The following is a 17,613-nucleotide window of genomic DNA, read 5'->3' as shown; positions in this document are numbered from 1 at the left end:
TTTTCATTCACCATTTGCTGCTCTGTTCATCACTCTCTTTACATTAGTCACCATCTCTGTCTGTTGTCTCTGTCTTTCTCCTTTTCTATGTTTGCCTCTCCCTGTTTTTTAAGCTTTATTTGGAATATTAAAATAAATGAACGTAATTTACATTTTTTTTAATAATAAATATAATACGTTTGCTCTAGTAATATGTTATACAAATACAAATCGCTTATTTTCTTAGGCTTGTGAACCAATACTATTTTATAGTGCCTTTCCACCAGTATTGTTGTTGTTTTTTTTCACCAAGAGATTTCATTCGGTGTCTGTGGTTGGGTCCAGTTTTACGAATTTTTCTTCTACTTCTTTTTTTCCCTTTTTGTTTTTATATTTACGATTTGGTTTTAAATGTCTTTGTTTCCTTCTTCGTTCTCCATCTTGGTCTCACTGCTTACTCATTCCTCTCTGGGCTGTCTTTCTCCTGCTCTTTATCTTTTTTTTCTGCTCCATTCTGGATTATGAAATTTTCAGTAGCTGTGCAGCCTGTCATGCATTAAAAAGAGGAAGCCCACATGCACATGTAACCAGAGGCAGAGAATATTGAGAAAGGGCAAATGTATTTTTTTTTTTTTGCATTGTTTTTTCATCTCATGATGTTTCATATGTGACTACTGGTTTGGGCTACTGTTTTGAATGGATCTTGTTGCGTTGTCACAGGAGAAGATGCCGTTGATCTCCAATGTCTCACATAGAGTTTGGGGCTGCTGAGCAGTGAGCAGATCTTTTTCTTTTTTTTTTTTTTCTCAAAGCAGGTCTGAGTATGTAGTTTACGTGGTGGCCTGATTCAGTCTGACCCAAATAGATCTAGCTCTTCTCCATCTTTAGTTACATATACAAAGTGTTATTTACTGAGCTGTCCTTCTTTAACATGAATCATTATAGTGGACCAACAAACCAAATGAAATGAAATGACGCAAATTATGAACTATATTCTTCTGAGGAGTTTCTACTCGCATTATATTCAGCTTACATCTATGGTGCTGCATTGGTTGCATTGACTCGGCACTCTTTATGGTGCTGAAGAGGGTTTCTTAGTGTTCAATTGAACTCAAGCATGTAAAAAGAAGAACAGGGGTGCATCCCATCTCTGCAAATGCATGCTACCTCCCATGAAACTTTGATGGTAGCGAACATGTTTTATTTAAACAATTATGAGGTTATCTACTGAAAGGCTGATGAGCTGACTAGTTCGTGTTCTTAAGCATTTTCTGAAAATGCATATTCATTTAGAAGTGATATATGCGCTACAACTAGGGGTCATCTTTGGCATTAGACACTTTGGCTCGTTCAAATAAGAATATTTCATACAAGCATTTTGAAACTTAAGACAAAATGTACAAATATTTAATACATCAGGATTTTATGGACCATATAGCATGATATAGAATGTATTTATATCACCATCCTGCACGTCATAATCTGCCTAACTCTTACGTTATAATTTTTTGGGGGATTTTTTTATTTTTTTATTGTTGGGTGAATTATTACTTCAAGCATCCTGCCACCTCATGCTTGTAGACAAAGCGTAGCCATGCTGTGTTGGAGATGCAGATTACTTTGTAAAAAAATGCTGTCCTGATGTGCTGTCAAAATTTAATATTTAATCTCAGCTAATCAAATTCAAGAACTTGAGCTAAACATTAAGTAATGTTTTGTTTTACTTTATTGCACTCCAGAGACAATGTGGATGTTTTGCATGCAATCTTGCTGATTTACATTCTTCTTGCCAAGTAGAATATAAAGCAACATATCTTCATTATGATGCCTTTCTCTTCTAGAAAGAGATGCAGACTTTCAGGTCATGATTATTACTTCTGAAAGTCCAGTTGAATAAGTGATGATGTGTCTCTATGCTTGCAACTAATCTATTTTTTCTCTTTCTCTGTTATTCTGTCTTTTTCTCACTCATCTCTCTCTGTGGCCGTTTCTGTTTTTCATCTCCACAGACATTTATAGTCCTAAATAGAGGGAAAACAATCTTCCGCTTTAGTGCCACACCTGCCTTGTACATGATAAGCCCTTTTAATCTTGCTAGGCGAATAGCGATTAAAATTTTGATACATTCATATCCTTTTTCAGCTGTTTAAATGTGTACATGATAAATACTGAATGTCTACACTGTGTTTCTCTGCATCAAATATTTAATATGTCTGCTTATTGCTAGGGTGAATGGGATGATCAGGAATAACGCTAAGGATTTCAGACTAACGTTTTAGTTAAAGGTAGGGTAGGCAATTTTGGAGTGGCTAGCAATAGCAAGCTAGCTTTGAAAGCATTAGATCCCACCCTCCCTTCAGAGCGATGAGCGCTCTCTCAAAAGCCATGCCTCATACAAAACACATGAACGCACAGAGCAGAGTCTGCAAAGCACCTCGAGAGACAGCATTAAATTACCTCATGTGACATTTGACTTATTGAATTGTTAATGTGGTTGTAGTCTAAACAAACAAATGTAATTGCCTATATAAATTAAACAAATGAGTTTATGGTGATATAAAGTTAAACAACATTGTGAATACTGAAATTACGCTAATGTGTGTTTTTTTGTTATATGGTATACTTTATTAATGAAAATTATTAAACATCAATATTTCTTTGTTAATTTTGTGACAAACAGATTATACAGCCATGGCCAAAAGTATTGGCAGTGACATGATTTTTGTGGTTTGCTGCTTCAGTATTTGTAGATTATTTTTTCATGTTTCTAGTGTATACTGGAAAACAGTGATAATCATATCATAAGTCTAAAGGCTTTGATTTTGAAATAAATATTTATAGTGATGACTCTTCTTCTTTATAACCTCTGCAATTTGCCCTGGCATGCTGGATATTAGCTTCTGGTCCAAATCCTAACTGATGGCGATCCATTTTTGCTTTATTAGTGCTTGGAGTTGATCACAATTTGTGGGGTTTAGCTTGTCCACTAAACTTTTGAGGATTGACCACGGGTTCTCTATGGGATTAAGATCCGGAGAGTTGCCTGGCCACGGATCCAAAATTTCAATGTAATAATCTCCGAGCCACTTCATTATTACTCTATACTCTTGCCTCATGACATCATGCTGGAAAATGAACGGATCATCGTTCAAGTTGCTCTTGCAGGAAGTTTTTTATACTATTCTTTATTCAGGGAAATGTTTCAGAGCAGAATTGGCAAATGGCAAATTTCCTTGCATGTGAGGCCATTTTGATGCAAAGTGATGAAGGCTACAGATCTTTCCTTAGAGGTTTTGAGTTTTTTGCAAATATTTAAAATACATCTGATCACTAATCTAGTAACAATGTGAACCAACACCACAAAAACTGAAGCAGTAAACTTTGCGAAGCACAACATTTATGTCAATGCCAGTACTTTTGGTCATGACTGTACTTCTTATATAATGTTTATAAATACATTAAAAATATTGTCATAAGTCCTAAATCTGTTATTGATGAATGTCCTGATGTTGTTGTTTTTTAATTCTGTGAAGTCTCAGAATTTCCTTAACTGATACCCACAGTATTCAGCATGTTCATTATGTGTACGATTTTGACCAACTGTGTGTTCATGACTTTTAGTAATCCTCCCGAGTGGTCCAAACAAGTAGAGTAAGTATTGATCCTAACCACAGCATGCCTCACAACAACAACAAAATCATAAATAGACAGCTTAGTTGTGCATAATTTAGTTCCAGTTACTTAATTTAAAAATGTATCCCCACCTCCTGCTCTATCCCTCAGGTATACCTTCACTGGAATTTATACATTTGAATCGCTTACAAAAATCATTGCCCGTGGATTCTGTATAGATGGCTTCACATTCCTTAGAGATCCATGGAACTGGCTGGATTTCATGGTCATCTCAATGGCGTAAGTATTCGGTCACTTTATCAAGCTTAAATCTCTAAAGCCGGGTGCGCACTGTATGATTTTGGGAATTTTTTGCAAATCCTGAAATATTCCTCTGATCCTAGCCCAAAATCTTTAGTGTTTCATCACTAATTTGATATGTTCACACAGACAGCCGAATAATGACCATTGTGATAAAATGTTACCTCTGATAAAATTCTGCCACTGTCCAAAGTTTTGGGACACAAGTCCTGCAGTGTGGCGTCACCTACTGTACAACAACCGTCAAATCACTAACCAATAGGAGCGCAGAACATGATGATGCAATTAGTGCGACATCAACAAACCACCACCTGTTCCACACACATCATCTTTGTTTAATTTCCTATTTCTTTTATAGACAAGTCGTGATCAAAATTAAAGCTAGAGAGAGTTTTTGTTTGCTAGCCACCATTTCGATCCATCATCCGCCACCGAAGGTGTCACGGATTGACGATGTAACACTGGATGGGTATTGCATGTGTCCTTTTTTTAACGAATCTTGACTGTCGTACAGACAACTGAGATCCCACAGTGTGACATGGCTTACAGCGAGGATCATGTTCGTACAGTCTGACAAGTAAAGGACTTTTATAAATTGTACAGTGTGCACCCGGCTTAAGATCACTTGTGAAAATGATTTTCTTTTTCTATTCAACTACTTACTCTTTTCAAATTTAAAAGTTTGTCTCAGACTTTTGCTGTCCCCTTTTATTACTTCCATTACAAGATGCTGATTCTAGGATATACTTTCATGTGATTCTTTAAACATATGATTGATTTAATTCAGAACAACCATCAGTTTAGTTACATATGTGTACTGTATGTGGGGGACACAGATAAAACATTTTCTGTGTGTTATATATTGTCTCTAACCATGTGAATGTTTTTGGTAGCATCTTTATGGATGTGGCAACTCTGCTTATTGTTAAGTTCACTGCTCTGCATCTGTCCTTGTCCTCATCTCTCTGCTGTGCTGTGATCATACCTGTTTATTGCACAGAATCCAGAAAACTCACTCACAAAGATCAGTGATTAGAGTCATTCACCATCAACATGACTCCCAGCGGCTAGGGGTGGGCGAAATGACCAATATCTGATATCACCATATGAGTACTTTCAATATCACAAAATACTAGCCTAATTCACAAGTAAAACAAACTCTCAAGATCACTGAAGACAATTAAACAGTCAGTGATAAGGAACAAAGAAACTAATTACAAGAAATCAGACAAAAAACTACAATTGAACCAAGACAAAACTGAAGTAGAGCTGCCTGAAAAACTTCAAGCACTAGAGAGGCTACTACTGTACATAAATTGAAGTAAGGCTTAAAACACATTCAAATGATAAGCTTTAGTGATGGTGTAGAATGGCAACGCCACATGAGCGTAAAGAAATAGAAACAATACTCCAAAATCTCTAGCGGTTGACAGATTTCTACCAGTTAATCATGTCTATATCGGTATATGGCCCACCCCTACCAGCAGCCCATGCAGAGAACTTTTTCACTCACTTACTCTTTCAGTTTTCTCCATTTTCATTTTATCTATTTTTATTGGATCTCATTTTTGTTTTATACAAATACCAGACAAATTAATCTGATATATATTGTATATCCTATAATAATATTATATATGAGCATAATTGTTTATGAAAGCTATTAGGGGTGGGAAACGATCAGGTTTGTGTTGTTACACCATATATCTACAATGCATTGCAATGTCTTCCTCTTTTTCTTTTAGACTGAAGAAGAAAAAACAAAATGACATGCAAGCATTTGTACTATGTGACGTAATATTTATTCTAATTATCACTACTACTTCTTTATTAAAATCTACTTCTTTAAAACATTTTCTATTAAAATTAGTTTTTCCGTGTTCTATCTAAAATACATAGTTAATCTAATCTACTATTACCATAATATGTTTACTTTCCTCCAGAAAATTGTATTATTTAACATAATAATAATAATACAAACTTTTTTAAAATTCTTCATCTATTTAATTTTTTAAAATTCTTCATCTATTTGTGACTCCACTTCATTTCCCCATCCACCTCTAAAAGCTATTTAACCTTCATATTGCTTGAAACAGATCATATTAATCAGCATATGGAAGTCATCAAGTACTAAGTCATGACCATGTCTCCATGTAACTTTGATCTGATCATTGCAGGTATATAACAGAGTTTGTAAACCTAGGCAATGTCTCAGCTCTGCGCACGTTCAGAGTTCTGAGGGCATTGAAAACTATTTCTGTAATCCCAGGTAAGAGAGTGTGTGAGAGCGGGAGGGGTCGGGTCGGTGTTAGGTGTACGTGTGTGTATTTTGGTTTTCTTTTCCTTCCTTTCACCCCCGTAGTGGACAGGCTCTGTGAGTGGCGTACCTCCTGGTGGTTCGTTGGCGTGGTGGTGTTCTTGGTGTGTTTGTGGTTGTCATTGGTGTCTGTGTGTGATCCTCCCTTATTTCAGATATGTAACAGAGTTTGTGGACCTGGGGAATGTATCTGCGCTGAGAACATTCAGGGTTCTCCGAGCATTGAAAACTATCTCTGTCATTCCAGGTGAGATGCAGTTTTGACGCTGAGGTTAACTTTCAGTATGACCCCCTATAACTATTCGATTTGAAATCTTTTTTTGTTGGACTTCTCTCTCATTATTTTTTAGCGGAAATTAATTTGGAGAAGACCATTTAATTTGCTTTTATTACTATCTCCAAAATCATCAAAAATGGTACTTATACATTTTTGATAGGCTTTGCAGTCTACTATCAATCTCCATAGTCCTTTAGTTTCGACAGCCTTTTTGTCCCAGAGCAGATTAGAGCGATTTAGAGAGCTTTAGTGACCAAACCTCTGTAACCTCTTTCATGTAGGCATTTAACATATCTGTGAACAAACCCTAAACAGGCTGAATCAAGCCATTATTACTTGTAGACGTTGCTAAACACTAAAGCAGATCCCAGAGTTCCATAAGGCTCTATTTTATTGCAGATTTTAACAGTAAAGACTTAAGAAAAGGTGATGTTTCAGTCTAAAAGAGAACCTAGAAGTACACTGTCTAAAATAGAGATGGAACAATGGCCTCAAAAAAATCAAACTGCAAAGGTATGCATTCATTTAGCTGGATACAAATATAACTTCTTTTCAAACTAGCCCCTGGCCTCAGAGCACTAGAGTAGATATTTTTAACAAGCTATATATTTTGTTCCCCAAGATGAAAATTGAATAGCTCTCAGTGAGTTCCCAAAGAACATACTTGTTACTTATTTATGAAGACTGCCAAGCCTAGTTTGTGGACATATTTTATGCTGCATGATGCTTTGGAAGTCACTTGCTTCTATAGTATTAGCCTACTAAGTGCTTGGCTGCCTTTTATTTCTTTATTTTTTTAATATTAATTTTTGTTCACTTTTTTCCTTTATTTTGAATGAAACTCACAAATTGCACCTGGAAGTGGAAAAAAAAGAAGTGGAGTGCAGATGGTCAAGGGAGATTTTTTTTATTTATTTTTATTTCCTTCAGTGGCCTTGCAAAAATGCCAGACCTTTAGCTTAACGTCTTGACACATTAGCATCAAATGCAGTCATTTTCAGTGAAATAACAGGTCGATGATTTATTTAGCTGACTAGATTTTATTGCAAGTCATATTTGTAATTTCCATGTTATTTTCAGGTAGACCTAAGCCTACTCATCAAATCCCTGAGCCCTGGGAGATTTTTTTGTTTTGTTGGGGTTAGAGGATACGCAAGAGGATTGTAGCATATCTATACTAAACTTCAGCATTACATTTGAGATTCTACTGTCTTGAAGATAGAGCACTTATTTTGAATTTGGGAGGGGTCAGTGCAGTTCTCATAATGTTTAGTTTAACATGTCTGGTGAAGCCTGGGAAGATTTTAACACTGGACTTGTTTCTGTTCAGTCTTTGAGCTGAAATGACCTGCATGTAATCTTCACCCCCTTAGTCCCTGCCTGCTTTATTCTCCCTATGTCATTGCCCTCTGGTTGTGCTGAAGTATTTATGGACAAATGGTTGTCAGGTTTTTCTGTTTCTGGGAGCCCTCCCTTGAACGATAAAACAATTCAAAAAAAGTTTCAGGACTGATTTTTGCATGCCCTGAAATAATAAATTATCTTTTGTAGGTATTTATTAAAACCAAGTTTAAGAAGAATAGTAAATAATTATTTTGAATAGACCAAATGATGGGATGGCTCCTAAGCAGTATCTGTGTAAATAAACTTAAAGTGTATTTTGTGGTGCGGTTATTTATGTTGTCATAATCAATTGATATAAGGATTCAAGGCATGATTTAAAATAGAAAAATAAATAATGAAACAATTAAGCATCTGGATCAGTGGTTCTCAACTGATTTTGCTTCTAAAGGACATTTACATATCAGATCAAATTGATTTCATACGGTTAGCAGTTAGCAATTTATCACACAAAACACATTAGGCCAAAACTCTGTTTATGATAAAAGCATGCCAAGCATGTTGTAGGTGTTGCCATCTGTCTTAATTTGCTCATTTCTACCAAATGACTGATGATGTTTAATTTTAAATGGGTGTTTAGCTTTCGATATCAACAACAATACTGTAGTGTATACTGATACTGGGGAAATAATCACACAGATGGAAAAGGCCCTTAAAAATTTTAACTAAAATATTTTATTGTCCTATAATGCTGCAATTCTGACAATGGTCTGTGCTTTCTGGCCATTTATATATTTTTTTTTATTTAAGTCTTAAATAAATTAAGAAATTTATTACATAACTTTCCTCTAGGGTTAAAATGTAACATTGTTCCATGCAATCAGAACATACCAGCAAACCACCAGTTGAGAACCACAGATATATGTATATATAAGATATATAAGATATATAATCTTATATATATATATATATATATATATAAGAGAAGTATATGTGTTTAAGACAGTGTCTTCAAATCAGAAACATCAACATGGCCTCACATAAAAATAAATACATTTAAAAAAGTAAATTCCTCTCATCATGCCTTGAAGACTCCTTTCATACACTTCTGGGATTTGAGCACACATGCAACTGTCTATGCCTTTGTGTTTGTGTGTGTGTGTGTGTGTTTGTGTGCATATTTGTGCGTGTATGTGTGTGCATATTCAATATCTCATAGGTCTGAAGACCATTGTTGGCGCTTTGATCCAGTCTGTGAAGAAGCTGTCAGATGTGATGATCCTCACCGTGTTCTGCCTCAGTGTCTTTGCCCTCATTGGTCTGCAGCTCTTCATGGGAAATCTGCGGCAAAAGTGTGTCATCTGGCCCATTAACATCACAGACATGTTCCCTGATACCAATGGCAGCAATGCATTCAACTGGGATGTCTACATCATGAATGAGAGTGAGCTTCTGTTTAGTTTGTCACCCACAAATTACAAAATTGGTTAGGAATACACAGTGTATTGGTTTCAGCCAATAGGCAAATCACAAAATACCAGAATATCTATGTATATTATACTGTTGGGATGCTTATGTTCACGTTTATCATTTTTAGTTTTTAGTGTTTACATTTTTTTAATTTATAAAAAAAGTAGTATACAATTTTACCTTATCAGTATCGGCCAAGATTGTATTGTCTTGATCAAAAATACGAAACGGTTTAGTTAGCTGATTCTACATCTCTGTTTGTCATTAGAAAATTTCTACTTCCTGCCAGACCAGTTGGATGCTCTTCTATGTGGAAACAGCTCTGATTCTGGGTGAGTGTTCGGTTCCAAACATGGTTCCAACATACAACATAGAGATTTAGAAAACATAAACTACACTTCTTTATTTAAAAAGACAAAACATGAAGAAGCTAGCTACAGTTGAAGGCAGACACCTTTGTGCATTCATATGTTTAAATAACATCAAGAATAGCAGAAGTAATTCACTGTGATTCTTCCTCGACAAACGTTGTATGCTAATCCATAGAATGGTCATTATGGGTTGTGTGCACTTTTTTGCCTCAGTCGCTGTCCTGAAGGCTACACATGCATGAAGGCTGGTCGCAATCCAAATTATGACTACACCAGCTTTGACAGTTTTGGCTGGGCTTTCCTGGCTCTCTTCCGCCTCATGACGCAGGACTTTTGGGAGAACTTGTACCAGCTGGTAAGGGCGTAGACTATTTTCTTTCCCTCTTTCATCACTTTTAGCCATATTTAAATACTTTTTTTTCTTAATTTTGCTTCTAACCAAATTATTAATTCCTATATCAAATGTTATATATTTTATCTTCATAGAACAATCTACTTTGAAAACAAAAGTAAACACAATTGTAGTATATTGTAGTAAATGTATATTTAGTCTTTATACAAATGAAATTAAAATTGCTAAATTTTGCTTTTTCAACTTTACAATGCTAAATGCGAATATTTAAATTCAACTGACTGTTTAATTGTGTAAATTAAATCAACTCAGGGCTTGAGTTATTCTCATGCACTTGATAGTACATTTGTAAACAACAGGAAACAATATGCGATCAATTTTGAGGATGGGTTTCTCTAAATCGTCTGAATCCAGTTTAATATGCTTTAATATGATATGAATATGTTAATATGTGGGGCTGATGTTATTTCATGCAGAATGTTCCCCATACTAATTAAATCTAAAATCTTTGGAGCTTTTTACAATACATATTGCCCTTGTATCTAGTCAGAGATAGAAAGTTATAGGTGCCTTAGGGTGACTGTATATAAAAACAGATACCTCATTGTTACTGATGAACAGACACGATTTTAATATTTATTTTATTCTGTTTAAGGAATATGAAAATGTATATAGTTATTTAAAAAAATGAATATAATAGAATTATATATTCAGTACATTGAATAAAATGTCACAATTGTCTCTTAACAAGTAGTTTTAATACTCACAATAAACTAAATGTTATACACCCCGTATTCAGCTATTTAATGCATTTTGGTCCTAGAAGACACGTAATTGCAGTTCTTTTAAAGCTGATGAGAAGAAACATCACTCCTCATAAGTATTTTAGTATCTTAGTATTTTCTCATTATAGTGTCAGGCAAAACAACCGTACTGCTTAAAACCATGAAATTACTGGTTATCTTTCTGTTCTTCTCTTTTTAATTTTCTCACTCCAAACAATCTGTCTTTCTGTTTGTTCACCAGCATGTAAGGGTGACAGTAGCTGCCTTAAGCCAGTCTGTGTAATAACATGTATGCACAAATACTCATGTACTGTATGTGTATTTGCATTCTATGCACAAGTTGGTCAAATATTCTCAGAATAATGAACTGACATTTGAATTTTTCCAGAGAGTTCTCTTCAACATGTATGTACGTAAGTGAATAGCACAGCCAAAATCCCTGAATATTATGTTAATGAGTGTTTAGAAATTTGTCGGTGTGTATATGTGTGTAAAAAAATGAACTGTTTTTATAGTAATGTATGAATCTGTCCCTCATCCACAGACCCTGAGAGCAGCGGGGAAGACCTACATGATTTTCTTTGTGCTGGTAATCTTTGTTGGCTCGTTCTACCTTGTGAATCTGATCCTGGCTGTGGTGGCCATGGCATATGAGGAACAGAACCAGGCCACTATGGAAGAGGCGGAGCAAAAGGAGGCGGAGTTTAAAGCCATGCTGGAAGCGCTGAGGAAACATCAGGAGGACGTGCAGGTCAGGCACTGTTTCAATGCCAATAATAAGGGTCCTCTTTGTGCAATTTCCAATGTGTTCTAGTATAATGTTTGCCTGGTATATTGGACGGTTGTTTTGCATTTAGTTATTCACTGGTGATTTTTAATTGTGAGCATTTTTGTGACTATGTTAGAATCTAAAATAATTTAGATCAGTGAATGATTGATAGATTTTTGTGATGGCAGGCTAATGCTATGGCAACGTCGGCGGGGACGGTGTCTGAGGACGTGGTGGAGGATGACGGTGAGGGAGGAGGGAACTTGTCCTGCAGCTCATCTGAGATGTCTAAACTCAGTTCCAAGAGCGCCAAAGAGCGACGCAACCGCAAGAAGAAGTGGCGGCAGAAAGAGCAGGAGAAGGAGAAAGGGGATAGTGAGAAGTTTGTCAAATCCGAATCGGATGATGGAAGCAGGAGGAGCAGATTCCGGTTCCCCGACAACCGTTTAGGGCGAAGGAGTTCTATAATGAACCAGGTAAAGAATGACATCTTTGTATCGTTAAAAATTAATTTAGTTATTTTTTTAACAAATGGTGTGTGAAGAAAACAGCATGCAAAAATAACTCAAAATATTATAAAAGCTGCTTTTTATTTATTTTATGACTAATACGTTTTATTAATTGCATGTATCCTGGTCATCTATAATTTTATTACGTATAATTAATATAAAAAATACATAAACATCAGCATTAAATGGGTCGTTATTAATAAAAATGTTTAAATATATCATAAATTAAATAAATATTTGCGTCAACATTTTATTCTTACAATAACTTATTTTGTTATTGTTAATTGCTAAACTTCATAAATTCAGAAATTTAAAAAATAAAAATAAATTTTTGCAATGTTGTCGAAAAAGACCAAATTAATTTGCTACTACTCTGTTATTTTCTTTTTCTTTTTTGTTGACAATTGTTTGAGTTTTTCTTTTCTTTTTTAAGTTAAGAGACACAAGAATACAAAGCAAAAAGCACCCCTGGTAGACTTCAAGGAAATAACAATAAAATACAAACCTAGAATGTAGGCCTTACAAAAACAAGATTTATATATTAAAAAATAAATAAATACAGAGTAATTGTTAAAAAATAAAAATAATAATAAGAAAATAAATAAGAAAACAAATACATTACATGGATGTTAGAAAGGTTATTTTCTTTTTTAAATAGTAATTTTATTTTGAACTTTGGACAATACCGGTCAAGACCTTAGAGGTGGGACAAGCCAGAAAACACCATCTTGTACCATTTTGCTTTTCAAAAATAATGGAAAAAAGTACCTAATGTTTATGCCTAATGTTAAACATTTCACTGTTGAGAGCAAATGTGTAAAACCAAAGAAGTCAACAGTTCCACTTTTTTATTTTAAGGTACCCTTGTTACATTGTAATTATACAAATAAGTACTGAGTAATATTAATTAACAGCATGTACTTGATATATAATTAGGTATTGGTTTAGGGTTAGTTGCTTGTAATTATGCATCATTTACTGATGTTATTATAGTATGTGTATAATTATATGTAAGAGGCACACTGTAAAATGAAGTGTTGCCAACTCAACATTTTACAAGTCAACATTTAACATTTACGTTTTTACTCTGTTTTCCTTGCCTCCAGTCTCTGCTCAGTATCCCAGGCTCACCATTCGCTTCAAGACGCAACAGTAAGAGCAGCATCTTCAGCCGCTGTAAGGATGGAGGCTCAGAGAACGAGTTTGCAGATGACGAGCACAGCACGGTTGAGGAGTACGACGAGAGGCGCGATTCATTCTTGAGCCCGCAACGTCGCAACAGCTACACGGGTTACTACGGCAAGCGCAACAGCACTGTGGATTGCAATGGAGTGGTCTCTCTCATCGGGCCGGGGCCTGGCGGACGCCTACTGCCTGAGGTGATAATAGATAAGGCAGCCACTGATGACAGCGTAAGGAAGTCTAAGAGTAGATCAGTCTAGGCATGGGCATCATCTATCTCTAAACCTTGGCTCTTTCTCTCTGTTTGGCTCTTTCTCTTTCTGATGCATTTGTGTAATGGTTATTTTGACTTTGCTCTAAAATGAGCTCTCTTTCAGTTGAGGACTGCTCTCAAAGCCTGTGTGATATGCTGCCCTTTTATGCCAGGCTGCTAACTATAGATAGACCTCACTGTACGAATGCTAAGATTCAGGTGTTTCATAACCTACTGTTAAAAAGTTTTTTTTTAATTGTTTTTGAAAGGCTGATCAAAACTACAGTAAAAACAGTAATATTGTGAAATTACTTTACTTACTAACCCTGACCCGGAAGAGCTGCTCTGTGTTTACACAACACTGCCGAACACTAATGCATTTATTTGAAATAGAAATCTTTTGCAACATTATTGTCTTTACTGTCCCTTTTGATCAACCGAATGCATCCTTGCTGAATTATATTAGTAATTTATTTAAAAAATGTTACTGAGCCCAAACTCTATAATGGTAATAAATGTTTTAGTAATTATTTTGCAGGATTTCTGCAGTCATGTTCATTTCTTGGGGAATTAGTATTCATATCATCATCGTATTACACTCCCACTCTCATTTCATTTTAAGTTTTTAATGTGTTTTTTTAACGTACATGTCAACTCATCGTCCTTTGTAATTGTATTTTGGTTTATATTCATGTAAAGGTGATTAACCATGAAATGATTACACCGCTTACACCCTCCAGCCTTCAATTCTCTTTTCATATGTTCTCTTCATTGTTTTTCCTTCTTTTTTTGTGTTGTATATAATTTTTCTATAGTGTTTCTTCATTATAGTTTTTTTGATGATCAGTACTTTTGAATCTATACTGAAGCATTGTAGTTAGCATGGTAGTCTTCTAGCTTAATGAATCTTAAAGGGACAATGTGTACGAATTTCTCCCATCTTGCGGTAAAAATGTATTTTGCATTCAAATGAATTGTGCTCTCCAGCGCCTCGCTTTTTCAAATGCGCGTTGCCTCCACGGTAGCCATCATGTATCAAAAAGCTATGTCGTCTAATAGCACTGGTGAACGGGTTTGTTATTTCAAACAAACAGCAACTTGACACAACAAACAAACGAATAAAAAACATTATGCCTTCTTTTTTCGTTATATTTTCTGAAGTACGTGCATTGTTAGATATCATCATCAACTTTTAACTATAAATGTTAATCTGTCTATAAAATAAAGTACACAACCAAACAATGAAAAAATGCTTTTAATCAAGACTGTAACATTGACTTACCTGTCAAGAAGAAAGCAGGACTTCAGCGTCTCTTTTGAAATCTTTCTCCTGCATTACCTGGAAAAAGCTATCCCGACATTAACTCGTGTTTTTTGTAATCTCCGGTCACGTTTACATTCTATTTTGGACTTTTCTGTCGACGAGGATTTGCAATGCAGCCTTTTAAACTTCCCGTGGCTTTGACAAGCATCTCTCATTGCTCTGCTCCTCCGCTTCTGCTGCTTTCTGTCACGTCACGCTGGCTCTGAACGAAAACGCGTTGTGGAATGCGTTGGCCTAGTACTTGTTGTCCCTCTCTGCTATTACAGTTTTTCAAGATGCCGGAACTACATGGAAGTCTCCATGGACTTATCCGTCCCATGTATATAAAGATTATAAATTCTTCGTTTATGAGGATAAGTCAAATAATTGGCAGAGGTATTTGTATACCATTGAGGACATATTTATGAATACAAATATTGATTTTAAATAATCAAATGCATTAAAAAGTACACATTGTCCCTTTTAAAGAGCTCTGGTTTAGCTTCAGATCTTAGGTTAATGAATCATGATATTTATTCTTTTCCTCTCTTGAATTCTTTGTCTGAATGCATGCAGATGCATGCTGACTGGATCTCCTAAAAGCTGGAGATGCAGGGGCTTCAGATGAGGGGAGGAAGAGATTGGAGGACAATGGCTATGTTACTAATTCATAGCCTTTCTGGCATTCTGGATATTTTAAGCCCAGTTTATAAAACATATACTTGGCTATTTCAAATGCCCAAAAGATTGCAAAAATGTCCTGATGTTTAATATTTGAGCAATTTGATAACATGTAGCATATTAATAACGTGCTTATGTTTCGTACAAACAATAATGACAAATGTATCTCCATCCTACCTTCCCTCCTGTGAGAGTCCAGCATGTTTCCGCTTTAATGCATTCAAATGAAAATGGTTCCTTTGGAAAAAAATGTGTAAACTGTGAAAAATGTTCGCCAACCTTTCTCTAACTAGCTCTGTGATGAAGATTTTTCTTCCAGCCACTAGCTGCACTATAATGTTGTGATGGGTCTGTTTACCCTCATTCTTTTCCTCCTGACAGCCAAATTCTGATTTTGAAATCAAGAAGAAACTCTCAGGCTCTCTAATGGTTTCCATAGAGCAGCTCAACACATCGTTTGGGCGCAAGGAACGAGCCAACAGTGTGATGAGTGCGTTAACCAACACATTGGTTGAGGGTATGTTCACATTTTGAAACCTAAGGAATGTCTTGCTTTATTTTTTTTAAACAGAAGGAATTTCATTGTTATCAGTTACCATAATTGTATTATTTACTTCCAGAGCTGGAAGAGTCTCAGAGGAATTGTCCACCATGCTGGTACAAATTCGCCAACACATTTCTTATCTGGGAGTGTGGCCCCGTTTGGATGAAGATTAAAGAGATCGTGAACCTGATTGTGATGGACCCTTTTGTGGACTTGGCTATCACCATTTGTATTGTGCTGAATACTCTCTTTATGGCCATGGAGCATTACCCTATGACGCCGCATTTTGAGCATGTTCTGAGTGTCGGAAACCTGGTGAGGATCCTACATAAACCCTCTAGAAATTCTTTTTTTCCCCTCTTTTTTCAAGAATTTTTAAATTTAAATATGAAGAATTCTTTCATTGCTTAGTGAAATGGTCCTCCTCCCCCATGTCTTATATTTTTGTAGTCTCTGTAGAGACGTTGTTGGAACACTCACAGCCATTTTCATGCCTGGCGTAAAGACGGCGCTAAGCTATTGGCTGAGTGTGGTGATGCATGAGCCAGCATAAATATTTCATGTAACCTAATCAATGAGCGGCTCTAAAATGGTGGTGGTTTCACAGTTCTGGAACTCAAACCTGGTAGAGAAGAGCAGATTTTCTTTTCCCACTGTTGGTCCAAATGGATTTTTATATTACGTAGCCAAGTGATGGCGAAACTGTTAGAACTCATAAATTCTCACCGTCAGTGCAGTGCCGAACACTGACCACAAATCATTATTTCCCAAGTCATGTGACCTGCTTAATGGAGTAAATCATATGCAGGCATCTCGTAGTGAGGCCTCTCTCAATGTAATTTCAGCTTTGCTGACATGGTGAAATAAAGTATTTTAGCGGTTAGTTCACCCCAAAATGAAAATGATGTCATTCCAAGCATGTTAGACCTCTGTTCATCTTCGGAACACAGTTTAAGATATTTTAGATTTAGTCTGAGAGTTTTCTGTGCCTCCATTGACAATGTATGTTACTGTCCTTGTCCAGAAAGGAAATAAAGACATCATCAAAGTAGTCCATGTGACATACTGTAAGTAGGTTAGTTAGAATTTTTGAAGCATCGAAAATGCATTTTGGACCAAAAATAACAAAAAACTAAGTCTTTAGTCAGCTTTATTCAAACTGGTTCGGTACATCCATGTTCACTCTGTAGTCATGATAGCAGGGGGCGTACTGGGATGGAGCAGGTCGTGGCTTTGCAGGCGGCAGCGTGAGTTGCGTTCGCTGGCTGTGCAGACACATGGCAGGCCTCCTGGAGTCATGGCCACCTTGTTCCCTCCCCCAGATCACCCGCCTGCAGGGTGATTAACCTTCTCTCCCGTGACAGCAGGGTGATCTGTTTGACACTTTGAATGCCACAGAGTCTTGTGTTGATTTGTCAGGACATTATTGTGAATGTGTTGGCCAGGATTGGGCATGATAGGTGTCAGGGAAGAGCTTGTGTGTAATGGATAAAGTGCCTTTTGATTGATATTAGATTGCTTTTATAAATTAGTCTGACATGTGAAATTAA

General features: G+C 36.0%; 1 protein-coding gene across 6 annotated transcripts in view; it reads left to right on the top strand.

Moving 5' to 3' along the window:
- Positions 1–17,613, top strand: part of scn8aa (sodium channel, voltage gated, type VIII, alpha subunit a) — a 50,966-nt gene that overhangs the window by 9,746 nt on the left and 23,607 nt on the right. For 3 of the 6 annotated variants that reach the window (XM_089124441.1, XM_089124440.1, XM_089124442.1), the window contains 12 exons: positions 1,989–2,108; positions 3,542–3,630; positions 3,763–3,891; positions 6,382–6,473; positions 9,064–9,288; positions 9,583–9,646; positions 9,899–10,040; positions 11,367–11,573; positions 11,780–12,067; positions 13,207–13,512; positions 15,901–16,036; positions 16,140–16,378. In XM_089124441.1, the coding sequence (XP_088980567.1) occupies positions 1,989–2,108; positions 3,542–3,630; positions 3,763–3,891; positions 6,382–6,473; positions 9,064–9,288; positions 9,583–9,646; positions 9,899–10,040; positions 11,367–11,573; positions 11,780–12,067; positions 13,207–13,512; positions 15,901–16,036; positions 16,140–16,378 (2,037 nt within the window). Of the gene's footprint in view, positions 1–1,988; positions 2,109–3,541; positions 3,631–3,762; positions 3,892–6,086; positions 6,179–6,381; positions 6,474–9,063; positions 9,289–9,582; positions 9,647–9,898; positions 10,041–11,366; positions 11,574–11,779; positions 12,068–13,206; positions 13,513–15,900; positions 16,037–16,139; positions 16,379–17,613 lie in introns of all 6 variants that reach the window. The other 3 variants (XM_089124444.1, XM_089124445.1, XM_089124443.1) reach the window with 3 other exon arrangements.

This window comes from Pimephales promelas, chromosome 20, assembly GCF_988280905.1.
Source record: "Pimephales promelas chromosome 20, fPimPro1.hap1.1, whole genome shotgun sequence".
In the NCBI taxonomy this organism is placed as follows: domain Eukaryota; kingdom Metazoa; phylum Chordata; class Actinopteri; order Cypriniformes; family Leuciscidae; genus Pimephales; species Pimephales promelas.
The sequence above is the reverse complement of the archived record's forward strand: the minus strand, read 5'-3'. Positions and strand labels throughout refer to the sequence as shown.